The 20,680-nt window shown below is 44.9% G+C and overlaps 2 protein-coding genes across 2 annotated transcripts in view; both read right to left on the bottom strand.

The window, feature by feature from the left end:
* Positions 1–20,680, bottom strand: part of DLK2 (delta like non-canonical Notch ligand 2) — a 442,344-nt gene that overhangs the window by 251,089 nt on the left and 170,575 nt on the right. The gene's annotated exons all lie outside the window — the stretch shown is intronic.
* ZNF318 (zinc finger protein 318) overlaps positions 695–20,680 on the bottom strand; it is a 40,674-nt gene continuing 20,688 nt past the window's right edge. Inside the window, exons 5-10 of the mRNA XM_056126330.1 lie at positions 19,698–19,797; positions 12,217–12,518; positions 6,438–6,641; positions 5,900–5,999; positions 4,910–5,028; positions 695–4,642 (exon numbers count right to left, since the gene is read on the bottom strand). Of these exons, the coding sequence (XP_055982305.1) occupies positions 1,355–4,642; positions 4,910–5,028; positions 5,900–5,999; positions 6,438–6,641; positions 12,217–12,518; positions 19,698–19,797 (4,113 nt within the window). The 3' untranslated portion in view covers positions 695–1,354. The remainder of the gene's footprint in view (positions 4,643–4,909; positions 5,029–5,899; positions 6,000–6,437; positions 6,642–12,216; positions 12,519–19,697; positions 19,798–20,680) is intronic.

Here is a 20,680-nt window from a genome sequence, read left to right as displayed (position 1 = left end):
TAACTAAAAGAAGAAGAAAGAGGAGGAGGAGGAGAATGCCAGGGATCTGGCTTCCTCAAATTCAATCCCTACAACTGCATGATCCACCAAACACCAATGGGAGTAGCGCCTGCTCTGAGTGTGACCCCTTCTCCCCACAAATACCAACCAACCCAACTATCTGACATGAAGAAATTCGTTCTGGTAAGGAAGAATGGCTGCAGGGAGGAACAGATAGTAGGGAAGTGAGGGCTCATTGTTATGCTTTACTGGAGTTCCAATGTGTGTCACTTCAAAACAAAAATCAGAATGAAACGCGAGATTGATGCATTTATTCCAAGTAAACGACACATTGAAGAATAAAGTTAAACTTGTCCAAGTCAACTCATAAATTCTTTAATCTTTTAAACAAAATGTACAACTCAAAATATTTGCACACTATGGTAGAAAAACGTGGGAAGGGGAGAGGTAGAGGAAGGAATACATCCGTAGGGGGTAAGACACAGAATGAGTTCGATCCCAAGCCAAGTTTCAAATCTCTGCCTCTTTACGACAGAACAGGCTACTAAACAATTTAACACAAAGTCTTGCTGAGTCGTAACAAAAGCCATTCTGAAATTAAAAGTGACCTTAAAGAGCCTACATGCTCCTGGCAACTGAGCCATAAGTCCTACCAATTCGTTGTCTTCCAAAGCGAACCTGCTAAATTTTATTCTGTGTTTATGAGGCCATTTCCAAACACGTTTGTGGAAAAGAAGACCGTCTCAGGCAAAGAAAATGAAGTCAGGTTGACGTTCCACAATGAAGTAAAGTGGTAAACGAAAGAGCTACTCACACTGTACTTTGAACAGCGTTAAGGTAGGCTCATCCAAATAGAAGTCAAGAGATGAACAATCCTTCCTTCATCAGTAGTTTTTCATGTTAGTAGGGTTTTTGGTGTTTTTTTCCTAGATATCCATCAGTTGCCCACAAAATCGGGTGGGAGTACAACACAGCAATTGGGAAAGCCAGATGTTTCCCTCCCCTCCCCCCACCCACCATTCCAGAATGGCAGAGTCAAAGTCAAAATACAATCAAAGCACACTAGATGGTGAACCAGATAGATATTTGACTTTAATGACAAAGGAGAAAGTAAATTGGCAAAAAAAAAAAAAATAATAACAGAAAAAATTTTTTACAGATATGTATAGAAGTAGTTATTATTGATTTGTCCGGTATTTAAGGAAGAAAAGAAAACAAAGAAAAGGAGGTAAGAGATTTTAGCTTCCATGAACATTTACGTAAGAAGCCGAGTAGGTTCCAGGTGCCCTGCAGCATCTGGGTGCCTGAGTCTAGAAGCTACTCTGATTCCCCCACAAGCTCTTCTGGCTGTGTATTATTTCTGAACACGGGACTCTTTGCACGTCCCAATGGCATCAACTGTAGCTTCTCGAGCGGGTATCTCATGAGGGATCGTACTGCCTCCCACTACCTGCTCTCTCGTAGGAGAGGTCGGAGTCAGAGATTTTCCCATATTCAAATGGCTGTCACTGTCCCCATCAACTTGAGGCATTGTTACCTCTCTAACAGATGCATTCTCTGGGGAACTGCACGCAGGAAGGTCACATGGCTCAGAGGGAGAGCAGAACTTTTCTTTCTGAACCACAGATGTTCGTGTGACAAAGTCAACAAGATCTGGAAGGCAAGGAGATGGTCCAAGGCCAGCAGATGTTTCTGCTTTCAATCTGAACGAATCCGATTTCTCTAACTGAGAAGTTCCTTCTACTTCCTTGGGCATCATTCCTCCTGCTAACAAGTCAAGAGCCTGGTGAGTTCCCTCCAGGCTCCCTAAGCCAAGGTCAACATTTTCTACAGGAAGTCCAGTTTTCAAAATGTTAGGGGTGATCCTCCCATTTCTGGGATTAGATGAGTTTCGTTCAACTTCTGTTCCAAAGTTAAGCACCAGGGTTTTGGGAGAATCTAAGGGAGATTCAGAAAAGGCTGGGACTGGTTCAAAGTCAGTCAGAGTGCTAGGATTGCGTCCCACAGATGACAGAGAATTTTCTTCACACACTTTCGGAGACAGGGCAGTCGGGGATCTATGTGTTGTGTTTTCTATTCGAGTATTGTAACAATCAATGCCCATATCCCCCAGATTCCTCAGGGCTGCAAGTTCTTTCACTTTTAAGTCTGTAACTTCAAAGTCTAAGGCTTTGCCTTCAACTGTCACTGTTAATTCAGGACGGACACCTCGTAGTCCCACGGCTTCTGATTTCTCTGGACTCTCCCAAATTCCTGGCTTCTTCTCATTCCAAACAGGCAGTTCACAGGTCATTTTACCCTGAAAGTCTTTTGATCTCTCTCGCTCGAGTTTGAGGCTTTTATATCCAGAGGTTGGGGCAGCTGATTCTGAAACTGAATTTTCTGGCCACTCTTGATTACCAGCTGGAACTTCTTTTTCCTTTAGACGATCTACGAAACACACAGGTGATCTGGCTGGGGACTGAAGAAGCAATTCTGGGGAAGCAGTTTTCAGAATTTTATCTTGTGGAGTCTGGAGTAAAGATCTAGTTTCTGATGGAAATGAGTCTATTTGCACCTTTGAGGAAGAGAGAGACTGTGCAGTCAATTCAACTCTTACTCTACTTTGAATTTTGCTTCCTGACATCAGTGTCTTAGATTGCTCGGCGTTTTTGTCAGTCTCTTGTGGTGTGGGTTGTTGTGATTCTCTCTCCCACAAGTGTTTATTCCCATGGTTTAAATTCGAGTTGGCTACGCTACTGGACCCACTCTTAATATCTGTTCCCTCCCCTACTACGCTCTCAGAGGGTGTTTTTCCTCTTTCTTTTAGTTCAGTGTTTGTCTCTCGCTCATTTTCTCTACAATCTTTAGATCTGTGGAGCTCTTGGCTTTCTTCATCCTGGCTACCAGATTCCAGAAGGTGGGTTTCTACCAACTTCTGAGGCTCCGTGCTGCGAGAATGAGCATCTAACAGCTGAGGGGCTGGTTCTACTCCCGACAGGCCTGGCTCTCCCAAGTCAGACTCAATTTTCCCCTCTGGAGATACCGCCCTCTTAGCATCCCTCTCAAAAGAACCAGCTGTCCAAACGGCCATAGGATCTGTTGTTGGAGCGATAGTTTCATAAGACCTGCTCTGGCACAACCTTGTCAGAGGCTGTAGGAAGCTGAATCTGTTATCTCTGCTTTCTGAGTCTCCATGTTCTACAACGGACCATTTCCCTAGGGACACCAGAGTTTTCGTAACAGATTTTTCAGGGTTGCTGACTAAAGGATTAGAGTCCGAACTGCCACGGGGAGCGAACTTCTCTTGGGATTTACAGCTATCCAACACAGAAGCGGCAGAAGTTTCTGAGCTCCTGGCTTTGGAGGGGCTATTGTCCTCACTGGCTAATGAGCCACTACTCAGCTTCGTCTCTGCTGCCCCCTTTCCACCACTGCTGTAGAATATATCGTACAGATCCTTGGCATTGGCTGTGGCTAGGCAGGAATTTCGCTTCTCCAATTTTTTGGCTTGTTCACTGAACACACTTGAGAGGGGAGGTGGGGGACGAACCAATACCGAGAACACGGCCTGGTCTCTATCGCTCTCACTCACCCCAGGAGCTGTCTCATCAGAAGGTATGCCAGCTGACTGTGCTGAGGCCATGATCGCTACCGGCAACACTGGGTTCAAAATGTTAAGACCCAGGAAGTCAGGGCTGGGAGGCTGGGATACAGCTGGGCTCGACTTCAACGAAGTCAAGGCAGCACTTACTTGGGCAGAAGTTGGAGCAGCTGGCTGAGGTATGGCTGGGGGAGGCGGAGGAGGAGGCGGAGGAGGAGGTGGCGGGGGAGGCAGCATTTGCTCTGGCATATGGGGTGGCTCTTTCTTTTCAGCTGTTGCCATTTTTTCCTCTGGAGGTCCTTTTAGAACCACCTCTTCCCCGCCGAATGCTTTGGAGATGATGTCAGGAGGTAAAAGAAGTTCCGCTGATGACTCTTTAACGACCGGCAGAGGCTTAGCCGTGGTCCCAGAGGACTTGATCGACAGGAAGGTGTTGAGAGGAGCTGGTTTGCTCACTGTAGCTGAACCTGACTTGCGGAGCACTGTGGATGGAATAGGCAGATTGGGCCGAATCTTAGTCTGGGTTGAAGTTGTCACAACAGGTGTCCAAGGGCTAGTCTGTGCCACGACAGTCTTCCCAGAGAGCCGGATTTTAATGGGTTTTGCCTTCCCAGTTTCAGCTCTGCTGTCTTCTTTGTCCCTCCCGCTTTCCACAGTCTCTTCCTTGGGAACACTTGGAGCCACGGCTGTACATTTTTCCTCCTCTTTTTCTGGCTTCTTCCAGCTGAATTTCCCAAAAGAGGAAGAGACTGGAGAATCTCTCTTTACTTCTTCTTTTAGCTGGAGTTTGATGCTGGCCTTCCTTTTACAGACCGTCTTTTCAGGACACTGCCTACCCTCAGAGAAATGGTCATCTAATTCCTCAGAGATCTTGTCATCCTCGTTTACATCTTCCACAATCTTTGCCTTTTTCTCTTTATTCTCCTCCTTTGATTTCTCACTGAGTTTGCGTTTAAGCTCATTCTGACGTCGCCTTTCTGTCTCCTGGACCACCGCTAGCCCAGCTTGGCGGTCCAGATTTCGCCGCTCCTCATACAATGGGTTTTCTTCTACGTACTTCTGCAAGAGAAAAAATAAAGGCTCAAAAACTGGTTAAGAAACTATATATGAAAAAGAAAATATTGGTTCCATTATTGTTACATTCATTTATAGAAATTCCTAGAGCCATCTGCCTCAAGAATATAATGCCACATAGAGATAAACTGGGAACTTTCCAGTGCTTACACGATTTTGAATTGTCACTTTTTCAGGGTCTGAATTTATTTGAAGAAGGCAAATAATTACTGCAGGAAGTGGGAAACACCACAGGCTACTACGAAGACCAACCTTATACTTCTCATTGTGTTGAAGACCCTTCACATGTTGCTCTCCAGAAATTGGATCCCCCAAAAATTCCTCACAAAGCTGACAGTAATATCCAGTGATGGGAAACAGAAACTCAGAGCCTGGGAGAAGTAGAAGTCAAGAAAATAAATCATTTCCACCCAGGACAACAGCAATTAAAGAAAATCCCACTTTCTTTGCAATAAAACGGTTAATGATACAGAGAGCTTTACCTACTTTTGAGTCAAAAGGATTTAGTTGAATCCCCACTCTAAAGCTTAAAGTCAGAATCTGTAACCCTTCGATCTCTTGGGAACACTAACTGGTTAATTACAAAAGCACTCTGTACCGAGCTCATTTGAGTCGCTGATACTCCTCTCATTTCAAACAGCACTAAAGCATCTTAGATTTCAGAACTATATTCCCATATGTCACAGTAAGTATGAATAAAGACCTGTCATGTTGGTATTAATCAGTCAAGAAACTCTCTCTTACATGTGATGTAGCAGTACTGACTACTCATATAAGGAATAAACTGAGGAGTTTAAAGACAAGTGTTTTCACTTCTCAACCTATTCCCCGATAAAAGTAATTCAAAAATATTTTAAGTTCTTATTTGAAAAGGCAGTTATCTATGCTGCTTTTCACCTGAACTTTAAGTAAGCACTATGTTGGTACATAAACTAATGACAAGGATGGTATGAGTATGTTTAATATTGCTCAGAAGTATGGCCATATGGGTAGAGACATGTGTGGTCTTTTGTGCATATGAGACCTTTCCTCTTTCTGCTGCCCCCTTCCACCCCCCAACACCAGATCTCTTTATTTCTTCAGAACCTAGGGTACTATTTGGCATACAGAAAACATTCTTACAGCTTTGTTACGAGGACTGCTTATGGTTATGTATAATCCTATGCTATTTCCTAGCCCCTAAATTCAGGGACTTTCTCCCTTAGATAAAACTAAGAAAACCATGAAGAGAAGCAGACCTACCTTTTGCAGGAACAGTAATCTTGTCGGTGCGCTTTACAGCATCTTGCTTGGCCTCACTGTGGGTCTTTGAAGCCCAAGGTCTGTTGTAAGGATCCAGTGTCTATTTGCAAGAGGCAGAGGCGCTCACACAACAGCACTAAAAGCTCAACGACCTACTTTTCTTTCTCCCACATCAGAGGGGGGACCAGAAGCCCCGGTTAACCACCCCCGCCCATTCTGCCAATGGTCTAAACAGAAATCACCTGCGAAAAAGGTAAATACGTGTTAGAGCAAGTACTAGTAATGGATAAAATAAAAACAAAAATTGAGGTACGCAAGGAATCAAGAGGTAGAAGCCTCACTTACACTTGCCGTGGAGTTTAGTTTTAGGCAGGCCCCGGGGCGAAGCCCTGGCAATAGTGTCTCTTTGGCTGGCTCTCCTGGCTCTTCAGACCGGGGCTCCTGCCCACAGAAGTGCTTCCTTTTCCAGCTTTGTAATGCGTATGTAGACAGGAAGTTTCAGAGGGAAAGGGGAAATACCAGAGGGCAGGACACCTACCTGTGTGTGCTTCTTGTTGTGCATATGAGTGAAGAAGTCAAACATGGTCCCACAGATGGTGTTGCAGTCTTTGCACCAGTGACTGCCAGCATCATAATACTCGTACGCAGCAACAGGCTGGTCAGACTGCTTAGCAGCCAGCGGGGGGCTTGCAGAACGCTTGGAGGTTTTAGCACGGGAATTTTCATTGTTTAGCTTTGATTCCTAGAGGAGAAAAACCTGCACTTACAAGGAACTCAAAGCAGTCTAGAGATGCGTTCTCTCAGTAAGAGCAAAAAGCCTACATCAACACTAAAAATTGGGCCAGAGAGAGAGTGCCGTGGGCAGGGCACTTGCCTTGCACACAGTCAACCTTGGTTCAATCCCTGGCATCCCATATGGTCCACCAAGTACCACCCTGAGTGGTCCCTGAGTGCAGAACCAGAAGCAAGCCGTAAGCATAGGTAGGCGTGGCCCATAACCAAAGAAAAGAAAACAGGAGTATTTGACTTTATTTTCATTGCCTAAGTTACACAAATTGGGGGAAACTGATCTGCCAGGATCAAACAGAACTAATCAAACTTCATAGCTCTATCTCATCATGGAAAGTAAATCATGAGAGAAATACATTAACTACTTATACATCCTAAAATATTTCCAGAATACTCAATATTATGAAAATATCTGCTGCCTTTGGAAGAAGAGATGGAGAATAAGGATAAAAATGAGGCTTTTTCTAGTATGTTGTTTGATACTGAATGTTATCAAAGCAACTAATTACATTAAACTTTAAAGTCATAATGACGACTAGAGGAAACAAAAGCTAACTGACTTAAGCAAATGTAGAAAATCCTAACTAAATGGTAGGTAGTGAATTCACTTATCACAGATGCATCCTGGCATTAAAAACTGAGGTTCAGGGTTCACGTCTGCGAAGTATAAAGCATCTCTGTGGGATAGACTTAAAGAAATACACATGAAATTTCTACCCTAAACAGAAATATCGAAGGGACCAAGAGATAGTATATGGATTAAGATGCTTCCCTTGCAACCCCCTTGACCACGGTTCAGTTCCTTGGCACCAGAACCAGGAGCCAGGAATACCCCTTGAGCACTGATTTCGGAGATTTCCCAATTCGCCCTCCCTACTCCATATACACACAAAGAAATGCTGAAATACTGCCATCAGAATTTAACAACTTTGGGGGGTGGGGGCAGAAAGACAGTACGGTGGGGAAGCTACTTGCTTTGTGCTCAGTTAACCTTGGAGACCCATGTCTGATCCCCAGCATCCTTTCAGGAGTGATTCCTAAGTTAAAAGCCATGAATAGGCCGGAGCAACAAAACACTGGGTAGAGTGTGTGCCTTGCACACAGCTGACCCATGTTCAATCCCTGGCATCCTATATGGTCCCCTGAGCACTGCCAAGGGAGTGGCCCCAAAACAAAAAAATTTAACACCTTCGAGGTCACACAAATCTTCATAAAACATATCAATGCCACACATTATCAGCATTAAAATACTTGAGTGTAAATTAATTTATCAGCAAGCTGAATGGACAAACACTTAGGAAAATTTTAGTTACAGTAAATCACTACAAAAAAGGTAATTCTGGGGGCTAAAGATATAGTATAGTGAGCCGGGGGCTTGTCTTCCACATAGCTGACCCGGATTTGATTCTCAGTACCCCATACGGTCCTCCTAACCCCACCAGGAGTTATCTCTGAGTTGTCTCTGAGCTAGGAGTAAGCCCTGAGCACCACTGGGTGTGGCTCCAAAACAAGGGGAAAAAGATAATTTTGGATCACAGAAAGGTAAAGTTGGGGCCGGAGTGGTAACAGTGGGGAGGGTGTTTGCCTTGCACACTGCAGACCCGGGTTCGATCCCTGGCATCCCACATGTTCAGCGAGCACTGCCGGAGTGATTACTGAGTGCAGACCAGGAGTAACCCCTGAGCATCGCCGGGTGTGGCCCAAAAAGAAAAATAAGTAAATAAAGGTTAAGTATGAATGAGATTCTTCAGAAGACAAGAAAGGGAACGGGGAACCTCAAATACTGGTTGGTAGAGAGAGAAGAGAATGGAAAAAGCGAACTGTCTTTTCAAGCAGAGGCCTATTAAAGATTCACTAAAAGGATCCCAGCCAACAGGTAAGGGATGGGTAAATTCAGACACAGCTGCCAAGAGCATTAAGTGACCCTGGCACCATCTCTCTGAAAGATAATCCAGAAATGTCTATTTAAGGTAACACTGTAGCACTGTCCTCCTGTTGTTCATCGATTTGTGAGCCGGCCCAGTAACATCTCCATTTTTGAGACTTGTTGTTACTGTGTTTGGCATATCTAATAGGACACGGGGAGCTTGCCAGGCTCTGCCATGCAGGCAAGATACTCTCGGTAGCTTGCTGGGCTCTCCAAGAGGGGCAGAGGAATCGAACCCGGCTCAGCCAGGCTGGCTGCGGGCAAGGCAAACACCCTGCCGCTGTGCTATCGCTCCAGCCCTTATTCTTTACACCCTTTGGCACAATTCTACTCCTTGACATTTACATTATACATTACTATGTAAAAATGAAAAGGTCTGTAAGGGGCTGGGGAGACAGCCCAGGGGTTGGGTGCATGTCTTGCAAGTAAAAGGAATTCAATTCTAGAGTGGCCCTGGTGGGCAGTCCCTGTGCTCCTGAGCACTGCTGAAATGCCCTCTCACCAAGAATAAAGCACTTAAATATTAAACACTGAATGTCAGAAGTAACCCATTGAAGGCTTTTCTGAACTATTCATATCCCTTATCCTGCTTTCTTTTGTTTCTGTAAAGCATTTATCACACTTAACATGCACTTGTTTGTTCTCTGTGACCTCCTATTTCATGACAATAAATATCTATACAGTTCCCTGCTCTTCTTCCCTTATATAGAATAATGCCTGGAACTTTCCCGGAGATCAATTATTATTTGTTAAATGAATTAAGAACAGAAGGATATGTGGAATAATATACAAGGTATTAAAAATAGTTGGATAAAATTGTGGGATTGTGTGTGTGTGTTTTTCTGAAACGGAGATAAAAACCACAAAACTAAGAATCGGAGCAACAGTCGCAACAGCATAGTGGGTAGGATGTTTGCCTGGCAGTCAACCAGGTAAGTCCACCAGGACTGATTCCTGAATGCAGAGCCAGGAGTAAGCCTTGGCCTTGTCGGGTATGGCCCAAAGCCAGAAAAACAGACAACTACCACAAACCCAGGGCCAGGTCTCCTGCATATAAAGCACGGACTTTACTACTGAGTCATTTCCTGTCCATCCTCCCTCCCATTCACGGAGATGAATAATAACACTGGAAGGATGAAAGAGCGGAGCTGAATATAATCGTTAGTGCGTACTGATTTTAAGATGTTTATGAAAAATTTCCACACGGCGAATAGTCCGGTAGATGCTCAGGTTTGGGCCAGAGAACTAGTACAGTGGTTAAGGCAACTGACTTGTGTGCAACTGTGGCCATGATAACAGTTTGAATCCTACAACTGCCTAGAGTCCCCCGAGCACCACCAGGAGTGGCACCTGAACTGCGACCTTTGGTGGTGGGCAAAGTACACTGGTGAAGGGTTGGTTGTTGGAACATTATATGACTGAAATCCGATCATGAACAACTTTGTAAATGTGTATATCCCTGTGACTCAATTAAAAATAAATGGGGAAAAAACCTACACTTTCTGGTTTTGAGATCACACCCGAGGTTGCTCAGGAGCAACTCCTGGCTCTGTGCTCAGAGGACCGACTATATGCAGTGCCATGGACTGAATCTGAGTTGACTGCATCTAAGGGAAGTGCTTGGCTCCTTGTAATATCTCTGGCTTGGAATTAGCTGTTTTTTTGGCTTGTTTTGGTGCCACACCCAGCAGTACTTAGGGCTTACTCCTGGGTCTGCAGGCTCGGGGGACTATAGGGGATGTGAGGGATCAAACCCAGGTTGACTGCATTAAGGTAAGCACCCTACCCACTGTACTATCTCTCTGGCCCCCTGGTCTGTAACCATTTTTACTAAAATATAAAACTGGGAGTTGTCAGTACAGCATTTTAGAACTGAATTAAAGGAACTAGGCAATAAGTAAAATTCTGGAAAACTGGGATATAACTGACCTTAAGGAACAACAATATTTAAACATCAGGTACAAGATAACAGGGAGGAAAAGAAATTAGCTAGCATAGCAAGAGGAAATAAGTGTGATAAAGACAAGGGAGAAAAACATTTTTAGGATATGGTAAATTCCCGTTTCAAATACTGATTTGAAAATCAAAACAAAGTTACTGGCTTTAGCAAAATGGAGACTTTACTGTTAAACATGAAACTCCTTCCCCACCCCATCCATATGAGAAATCAGAAGTCAGTGTGGAGTGAGTTAAAAACTAAATGCTGAAGAACTGGAGAGATAGTACAAGGATTAAGGATTAAAGCTGCCTTATAAGCACCCAGCCCGGTTCAATCAATCCCTGGCATAGGAAGTGACTCCTGAGCATACAGTAGTAGTAGTCCCAGAACGCGGTACCGCCAGTATGGCCCAAGTCCTCCTCCCTCACAAGAAAGTCAATCCTAGAGCAAGAACATAGAGAGCTCAGAATGGTGAGATTTTTGCATTCAGTTTATAGCAAAAGGTAAAAGGTAAAGGCCCTCCCGTTGATCGTCGATTTGCTCGAGCGGGCCCAGTAACGTCTCCATTGGAGACTTTGTTGTTACTGTGTCTGGCATATCGAATACTCTCGGTAGCTTGCCGGGCTCTCCGAGAGGGGCAGAGGAATCGAACTTGGGTCGGCCATGTTGGCTGCGTGCAAGGCAAACGCCCTACCGCTGTGCTATCGCTCCAGCCCCTATGTACAATGACCAACATCAGCTGTGAAATGAAATGGGATCACAGGCGAAAAAGGTTTACAAGCTCTGGGCCGGAGCAGGGTAGATAGGGTGCTTGCCTTGCTCATGGCTGACGTAGGTTCAATCCCTCAATTCCAGTATCCCACAAGGTCAAAGAGCAGGAGTAACCTCTGAGCTTCACTGGTTGTGGCCTGCCTTGTAAAGTATGGCCAATATTTCAAATCCATGGCTCAGCCTGAGATGCTCTGATTAAATCACAGTCCCTCACAAAGTGGGGGAACAGCCTGTGAGCACAGCAACTGCAAGGATATGTAAGCCTCATGGTCATGAAGTGGGCCCCCTAGTGACCCCTTCCCCCAGGGAGAACAACAACCACAATTTCTGTGCCTTAACTGGAGTGACCTCCCTGTAAGCACACGTGTGAGCACTGCAACTAAAAGGAGCACAACCCCAGCGAGCACTGCTGTCCAGTGTATAAATACCCAAGATGAGTGACCCCAGGAAGCACCCATTGAAGGCTGTGTGAGCACTATAGTCAGGAATGTGTGCAGTCAGCCCAACAACAGAGATAAAGATAACTCAGTCGAAAAGCACTGACTTTGGGTGTGAGATGCCCTGGGCTCAATTACTGACACCTCAAAAGAAAAGAACTAAAAGGAACACTAAAATCTCCCTTGTTAAAATCCCTCTGGCACTCTGTTTGGGTTGCTCATGCCCTTCATTGGGGCTCAGATTTCCTTTGCCAGGGATATAACTCGGTCCAGAGCACTTGCTCTGCATATGTAAAGTTTTGGTTGGATTCCTTGCTCCACAAAAAATAAATAAAATGAAGAGAGGGGAGGAAACACATATAATAGAAATATATTCTTAAAATTCTAAAGCCAGTTCATACTTGCAAACAGTTTTTTTAAAAAAAAACCAAGCAAGAAATTGTTAAACTGTCACCTTGCTATTGGAAGAGGAATTTGTGGAGGACACTTTTTCTGGACTCTTGGATCTTTCAGCTTTCCCAGACTTCTCTGGAGGCACTTTATTGTCGCTTGAAGACTTCTCTGATTTATCCAAAATGTTAATTCCCAAGATCTGAGCCACTTTGTCAAGTTCAGATTGCTTCTTTTCTGCCTCTTCTGACTCTTGTCGAAGTTGTGCAAGGTCCTTCATAATGTTATCCTGAAGTCGACTCACCTCCACCAGGAGTGGGTCTTTGTGCCCATCCTTTTCCCTTCGTTTCTTACGCAGCATTTCCCCTGAGTAATCAAATAGCAGCAGAAAAAAAACACAAAAGAAGGTAAAGTAAGTCATTTTGGGGACTGGAGAGAGTACAGCCGGCAAAGTACCTGCCTTGCACTTGCCTGACCCAGGTCTGATCCCCAGCACCGCAAATGACCTCCTGAACCTGCCAGAAGAGTGAACCCCAGTGTAAAGCCAGGAGAAAGCCCTGAGCACTGCGTATTTGGTATAGTCCAAAATCCAAAAGAGAAAAGGCAAGACAAGTTATTTGTTAGTTAAGACTTGGTCAGAAAATCTTTTCCCAAAGAAATTTCTTAGAGCTAGTCAGTCTGCTCCTTCCACAGAGACTGATTAGGTGAAGTTTCTATGTTGCCATGAACAGACTGAAGGACCCTTCACCAATTTGCAACGAGTACACAAAGTTTCAGGACCTTTTTGTTTTTGATTTCTTTTGTTTTGTTTTTGGAGCACAACTGGCAGTGTTCAAAGGTTATCCCGGGCTTCCTGCCTGGGGACTAATCCTTGGCAGTGGTAGGAAGTCAAGTTGGGGCTTCAGCATGCAGAGAACACACCCCAGGTCCTTGAGCTGTCTCCCTTGCCCGAATTTTAGTTTTAGGTTTTTTTTTTTTTCTGCTTTGGGGCCATACCCAGCAGTCCTCGGGGATCACTCTTGGCTCTTCACTCGGGACCATATGGGATGCTGGGGGATAAACCAGGGTCAGCTGCATGCAAGGTAAGCACTGTCAAATTGCCCACTGTACTATCACTCTGGCCCAGTTTCAGGCATTTTTAAACTCTTCTAATATTTATATATCCAATTCCAACTTATAGTACCTCGTGTCTTGATCCTCATAGGATTAATACCCAGGTTTATTATCCCTATATAGTCCAAACCCACAGAAGAAATCCTATGTTCATGCGTCCTCTGTTCTGTGCTATCATTTACACAAAGTACTTTCGTTTTTTTGTTTTTGAGGGCCATATCTGGTGACTCTCAGGGGTTACTCCTGGCTCTGCACTCAGGAAACACGCCTGATGGTGTTCAGGGGACCATAAGGAATGCCTGGGATCAAACCTAGACTAGCCACATGCAAGACAAGTGCCCTGTCCAATGACTACCTTTCCAGCCCCAACAGAAAAGCACTTTTAATAAAAACGTGTTAATGCTTTTCCTTATATGCAAATTCCTAAAAGCGTCTATGAAAGACTGCATTGAAAGATGCGACACTACAGGGGTCAGAGCTGCAGTGCAGTAGGGAGGGCGCTTGTTTTGCATGAGAGCAATCTGAGTCTAGTCCCAGCATCTCATATAGTGAAACCTCGCATCTCCAAGCGGGATTCCTGAGTGCAGAGCCAGGAGCAAGCCCTGCGTAGCACCAGGTGTGGTCCTAAAAGCAGAGGGGAAAAAAAAAAAAAAAAGATGTGACACTATGGTAAACTTCATGCATTCATGAGACCTGAGTTCAATGCTCCCCCCCTCCCCCTGCCAAAAAGTATTCACAACATATGGGGACACCAAACTTTAAAGGAGCTCCAACTGGACAAATATAGGACAGTATCAGCATGGAAATAGCAATGATAAAAATTAATTAAGGGAAACAGGGCCTTGGTAGCCCATTGCTCCCACACTCAAAGTTGCTGCCATGCCCCGGGCTGGACTCCACTTTCTGGGGACAAGCCTTAACCCAGAAGTTAATCTGCTGAAAAGCTCAGGTATGCAGGCTTTGTGAATGAAATCTCCAGTCGAGATGGACTACCCTCCCCCAACTCCCTGTAATTCTGGAAGCCCCAGCAGTGACCCACACCCCCAAAGCCACCACCCAGTTAAAAATTTAACTCCACCTGTATTACCCCATTAAAAGTTCCAGACTTCCTGGAGCTACAACACTGATAATCCAGGAGTAGCACGCCAGATTGGATGGGATATCATGTAGAAGGCAACCAAACTTGATTAACAAAACAAAACAAAACAAAACAAAACAAAACAGAAGGCCTAACCTGTAACAACATCTTAGTAATCTCTTGTACAAGGACTTAATGGCTCCATGGTGAGAGAAGGTCACATTGGTAGTGTTGGAACAACTGTAAATGCTGGAAACAACTGTACAATGAACAACTTTGTAAGTCAGTGTTTTTAATAAAATTTATCAAGGGTCAGAATTAGCTCAACACTGAGTATATGCAGGAGGCCCAGGTTTGATCCCTGGTATCACACAGTCTTCTGTGCACTGGAGAAAGTGACCCCAGAGTTCCCTACCACCTTAGCACTGGGTATGGCTTAGTTTTTTTTTCCAAAAGATTACTTTAAGGGCCAGGCAGATACTACAGAAATTAAGGAACTTGCCTGGTACACCACATGGTCCCCTGAACAAAACTGGGCATGACCTGAGCACAGAGCAGGGAGTAGACACTGGAGTATTACTATATGTGGTCGAACCCCTCCCACACAAATTAGCTAAACAGAAAACCAGTAAAAACTAACACGAGGGGCTGGAGTGATAGTACAGTGGGTAGGGCATTTGTCTTGCATGCAGCCAACCTGGATTCAATCCCCGGCATCCCATATGGTCCCCCGAGAACTGCCAGGAATAATTCCTGAGTGCAGAGCCAGGACTTAACCCCTGAGCATCACCAGGTGTGACCCAAAAAGAAAAAAAAAAGTTAAAAGAAATTAAAAAAAGACAATAAAATGTTGATATAGTAAATTATTAACCAAAAAAACATAGGTATAAATCAATATAGACAGAAGAGAGGGCCAGAAACTTCTCCTGATAACAGAAAGCCAAATAAACACAAGAAATGACAAAATTGGTAAATCACTATTATAACGATATAGTAATTAATTCAAACAAGGTTCAGCAATGAATGCTAAAACTAAAAGACAAAATTAAGGAGTAAATGAATATATAGTCTTGCTGTATTCCCCTATGAATTTATTTATTGCTTGCTTGCTTTGAGGCCACAACCAGCAGTGCTCAGGGCTTACTCCTGGCTCTGTGCTCAGGGATCACTTCTAAAGGGGCTCAGGGGCCCATATGTGGTGCCAGGAATGAAACCTGGGTTGGTCACGTGCAAGGAAAGCACCTTACTCATTGAGCTGTGAGATCTTTTCTCTTTTTTCATTTTTAAAAATTTTGGGCCAGGCCTTGTCCTGCTCAGGGCTCACTCATGACTATATCCAGGGATCGCTCCTGGCAGGGTCAGGGACTAGAGTGACAAGGATTTAATCTGGATCAGCTGTGTGCAAGGCAAAGCAAGAGCCCTACCCACTGTACTATCTCTCTGGCCCCAGTCCTACAGGGTACCTATTTTAAAAAGTAAAATAAAGAAGTAAAATAAGCTGGAGAGAGAGTTCCAAGGGCTTCTTCTCTGCAAGCAGGGCCCCAGGTTTGATCCTCTGCACCACAGAGCCATCTCCTGGCATCACTAGAACCAGTCCTGTACACTGAGCCGGAGCATTCCCAAAGCACGACCGGGTGTGATCCAAACACAACAGGGTAAAACAGTAATGTCATAGGAGTCATCCAGGAGATACCATCGTAACCAAACGTTAAAGCTGACAAATCAACACCTGTCATCAAGGCGGAATCATTTGTGATGTTCTACCGAAAACACATAACCTGGGCCAAGGAGACAGCTCAGCAGCCATGAAAACATGCAAACCTACCAGAATCCAGTTCGAACCCCAGCACCACACGATGGTTCCGGTGGTTCCTGAGCAGCTGCATCCTCGGGCCCCAGCACTGAATCATCAGGTCAGTTGGCTGAGTATTGCTGAGAGCCCTCTCCCAAAAGAGACATGACCTGAACGTATTTATTATTTTTGGGAGGGGATTTGGGCCACCTGAATCAGAGGTCTGCCGTAATGCTGGCAAAAATCCATAGCACCCGCTTTCCCCACCCTAGATAAGCCCGTTTTCTATCCTGAACATGGATCTCTCTCCTCTCTCTCTCCTCCTACCATATTTCTCTTAGTAAATTTCTTTGAATAATACTATTTTATGGGACCACAGACACATAATACAGTGTGCAAGGCACTTGCCTTGCCTGGATTCCATGTGGTCTCCCTAGCCCTGTTAGGAGTAATTCCTGAGTGAAGATACCTCCCCACTCACCCACCCACCCACCCAGTTTCATATCAGGTGAGGCCCTGAAACAAACAAATTAACATACAAATCCTCAGAACCACATATGGTCCCTTTAACACTGCCAGGTGTCATTCCTGAACTGAGAGCCAAGAACAGCTCCTGAACACTCCAGAAACCCAGAAGAAAGACAAACCAATGATTAGACAACTAATCTACAGGGATCAGAGAGAGAGAAAAGCTAGTAAGAAGTTTGCCACCTTGCCAGTGGGTAACCCAGATTCGATACCCAGCCCCCCATATGGTCCCCCAGACTCTGCCAAGAGTGATCGCTGAGCAGAGAGCCAGGAGAATGGCCTCAGCCCAGCCAGTGTGCACACCCCCAATCCCAAAAATACAGAAATTGTTTTGGTCAATGCACATTCAGAAACCCACCAATGTTTTCATGGCCCACACACTCGGCTGCATAACCCCATATGGAGTCGTGACCCACAGAAAGAAGCTAGGACCAATAATCACTGTTTATCCCCCTATGGTCAGTTCACTCATTTTGACAAATGTACTGAAGTTAAATGGAATTCTTTGTTAAAGATACAAACTAGGCAGTCAGGTGTGGGCCCACAATGACGAGACACGCGGGGCCTCATGGGATGGGGGTGGAGCCGGACCTTTCCTCCTCAACCCAACAAGGACAGCCTCTCTGGCTCCTGATCAAGCTGCTTAACGGTCATGATCCCAGAGACTCAGAAACAAATCTCGAAACCCAGTGGCTTTTGGCAGAGATGTGTCCGGACCCCGCAGTAGGTGACTGTCGCCAGGCCACCCCAGGGGGAAAAGGGTGCTGTCCCCTGGTGGCTCGGTGGCCGCCATCCTCCAGAGGCCACTAGACAGTCAGATTTGGGCCTGCAGTGACGAGACACGCAGGGTTTACCGGGATGGGGGTAGAGCCGGCACTTAAGCAGGGCTTAACCGGATGGGGGTGGAGCCAAGCCCCGGAGTGGCCGCCCACAGACGGCCTCTCAGACTCCTAATCAAGCTGCTAAATGGCCATGATCCCAGAGACTCAGGAACAAATCTCGGAACCCAGCATGTTTTGGCAGAAATCCCTCCAGATTTAATTGTTAAAATTTCGGAATTTCAAAACCGCGTGGCCACTACTGCAGCCGCGCAACATCATATGTTATTCATAATCAGCAATAGAAAACAAATTGTCTACTGTTGGGTCTCATTCTCCTAAAGAGCCTTGAATATAATCTCAGGGCTAGGATGAAGGAGACGTTACTGGGGCCTGCTCGAGGCAATCGACGAATAACAGGATGATCTGTGATCTGTCTACTGTTGCCTTTTTGGCAGCTCCGAGTGTTGGGGTAAAATCCCAAATAATAATGTGGGTCAGGTGTCAAAATATTGAATGTAATCAAAGTAGAGAGAGAGTAATATGGAAATCACCTGCCCCACAGGTAGGGGGAGGGTGGGGATGGGGGTGTACTGGGGTTTTTGGGGGTGGAAAATGGGCACTGGTGAAGGTACAGGTGCTTCATTGTATGACCAAGATTTAAACCCGAAAGCTCTGTAACTGCTCTCACAATGATTCAATAAATAAAATTATTAAAAATGAAAAAAAAGAGTAGGTGGAGCTCATGCCCAATTCAATCAGCGTAATCAGTGGCTGAATTAGCAGAACTCCTACATTTAAAAAAAATACAAATTAAACTTTAGAAGCATCACATCTGTAACTTACTCTTAAAGAACTCAGGAGAAATTCCACACACACACACACACGTACACACACACGCTATCAATTGGAGAGGGGGAGAAAGGATAGAGCTAATCACACAACTTCTGACATAATGGGTTTTTATCCCTATAAACCCACCAAACATAAAAAAGTGTTTTAAGTAAAAACTCTTATCAAGGAGCCAAAGAGCTGGAGTCCATGATCTGCATGCAAAGATCACTGGCTCCCTGTGTACCATGCTAGGAATATCCATCAACAAAATACATCTAATCACTACTAAACATTATTGCTTGGCTAGCGATCTCAAAGGGGGGGATGGGGAGGTGGAAGTGGGGTTTTGGGCCATACCAGTGGCTCAGGGCTTATTCCTGGCTCTGTGTTCAGAGACACTCACTCCTGGCAGGGCTTGGGGGACAATATGGGGTGCCAGGGATTGAAACCAGCGTGGTCACATCAAGGCAAGCACCCTAGCCTCTATACTATCGCTCTGGCCCCTGAAGAACAATCTTTAGCATATTAACTGTTATTGCTGTTCATCACTTGGCTGAAAGTTACAATTTGCGGCCAAAGCAATACATCACAAGAATACTGTACCACACATCCCTACTCCAAAAATAGGTCAAAATTCAAAGTATGGTATCTACTGAGCACACATGAGTTTCATAGTATTGTAAAACCAAAATACTAAGTTAGACCATCATGTGCCAAGAACTGTCTATTGTAAAATGTGTCATTATCAAATATACCTGAGAATTCCTTTTATTATTAGTGGAATTCTTCTGTGAATAAATTATGTCAAAAAAATTTTTTTAATTCATGGTTGTGCTCAGGGGTCACTCCTGGCAGGGAATGGGCTGCCATATGTGGTGCTGAGGATCAAAGTGGGTCTGTTGTGTGCAAGGCAAGTATCTTACTCACTGTATTATCTCTTTGGCTCTAAAATTTTTTTTTTTTTTTGCTTTTTTGGGTTACACACGGTGATGCACAGCGGTTACTCCTGACTCTGCACTCAGGGATGCTGGGAATTGAACCTGGGTCGGCCGCGTGCAAGGCAAATGCCCTACCCACTGTGCTATCTCTCCAGCCCCTAAAAATGTTTTTAAGGGAAATTTCAAGTCACAAATAGGAGAATTCACAAACGAAACACTAAAATTTTCCAGGGTAGTCCCTCCCACCAAACCCGAGAAGATGTGCTTTTCCCTGATACTCAGTTTACCGTAAAAAGCAGTTGTTGGGCCCGAGAGAAAGCTCAAAAGGCTGGAGCACATGCTATGCTTGCAGGAGACTCAGGTTTAATCCCCAGCACCACATGGTCCCCTGAATCAAATCAAAAATAAGAAAGCAAAGTAGTCATGCAAAGGAATACCGGATACCTTGCTGTTTTTGAAGCCTCTCTAACTCAGTTCTAAGGTAATACATCTTCTTCTGGCGAGCTTCCCGATCACTCTTCAGCTTTTCTCTCTCTTCAATAACCTGCAAAGTAAAAAGCAGTGAGTCCTACGGTCTTCCCCCCCTTTTTTGAGGGGTCACACTTGGCAATGCTCAGGGATTACTCCTGGTGGTGCTCAGGGGAACCATATGGGAGCTAGGGATCAAACCTGGGTTGGCCGCCTGCAAGGCAAATGCCCTACTCACTGTACTACAGCTGAGGAAGGATAAAGGGATTAGAATAAGGAAGAAATTATTATTTATCAAGCATTATTGAGGAAGGATATTTATTTATGCATCTTTTTTTTACAACAATGAATTATCAGTCATTAAGAACTTTTAATATTAACATCAGGGCTAGGAGGATGGCTCAAAGGGCTAGAGCGCTGGCTTGCATGCAGGAGGCACCTGGCTTAATTTCTCAACACTCATGTGTCCTCTGAATGCCACTGGGAGTGATCCTCAAAAATCTAGCTGGGGGGCTGGCAAGACAGAACAGGTGTAAAGGTATTTGCCTTGCATACGGATGATCTCAGCACCACGTATGTCCTCCCAAGCTCTGCCAGGAGGGATCCCTAGCAACACCAGAGGTGGGGTAGGGAGGAAGAAATCAGAGTTCGATGGGCTGAGAGTGAGTGTATTTGATGGTTGGGAGGCCCAGGTGGGAGATGATGACCCACTGCATGGTATGTCCCAAGCACAGCCACTAGTGACCCCGAGCACAAACGTGGGAGAAACCCCTGAGCACTACGGGTGTGGCCCCAAGATGAGGGGAAGGGGGGGTTACAGCCCTAGGGGTAGTTTAACCCTACCAATTTAAAATAAATTGTAAATTAATTTATGTTAAAATAGAGATAGGGTGGAGTGATAGCACAGTGGGTTTGCCTTGCACGCAGCTGATCCGGGTTCAATTCCCAGCATCCCATAC

Source organism: Sorex fumeus, unplaced genomic scaffold (genome assembly GCF_029834395.1).
Source record: "Sorex fumeus unplaced genomic scaffold, SorFum_2.1 ptg000061l, whole genome shotgun sequence".
Classification (NCBI taxonomy): domain Eukaryota; kingdom Metazoa; phylum Chordata; class Mammalia; order Eulipotyphla; family Soricidae; genus Sorex; species Sorex fumeus.
Note: the sequence above shows the minus strand (reverse complement) of the source record. Positions and strands in the feature narration are given on the sequence as shown.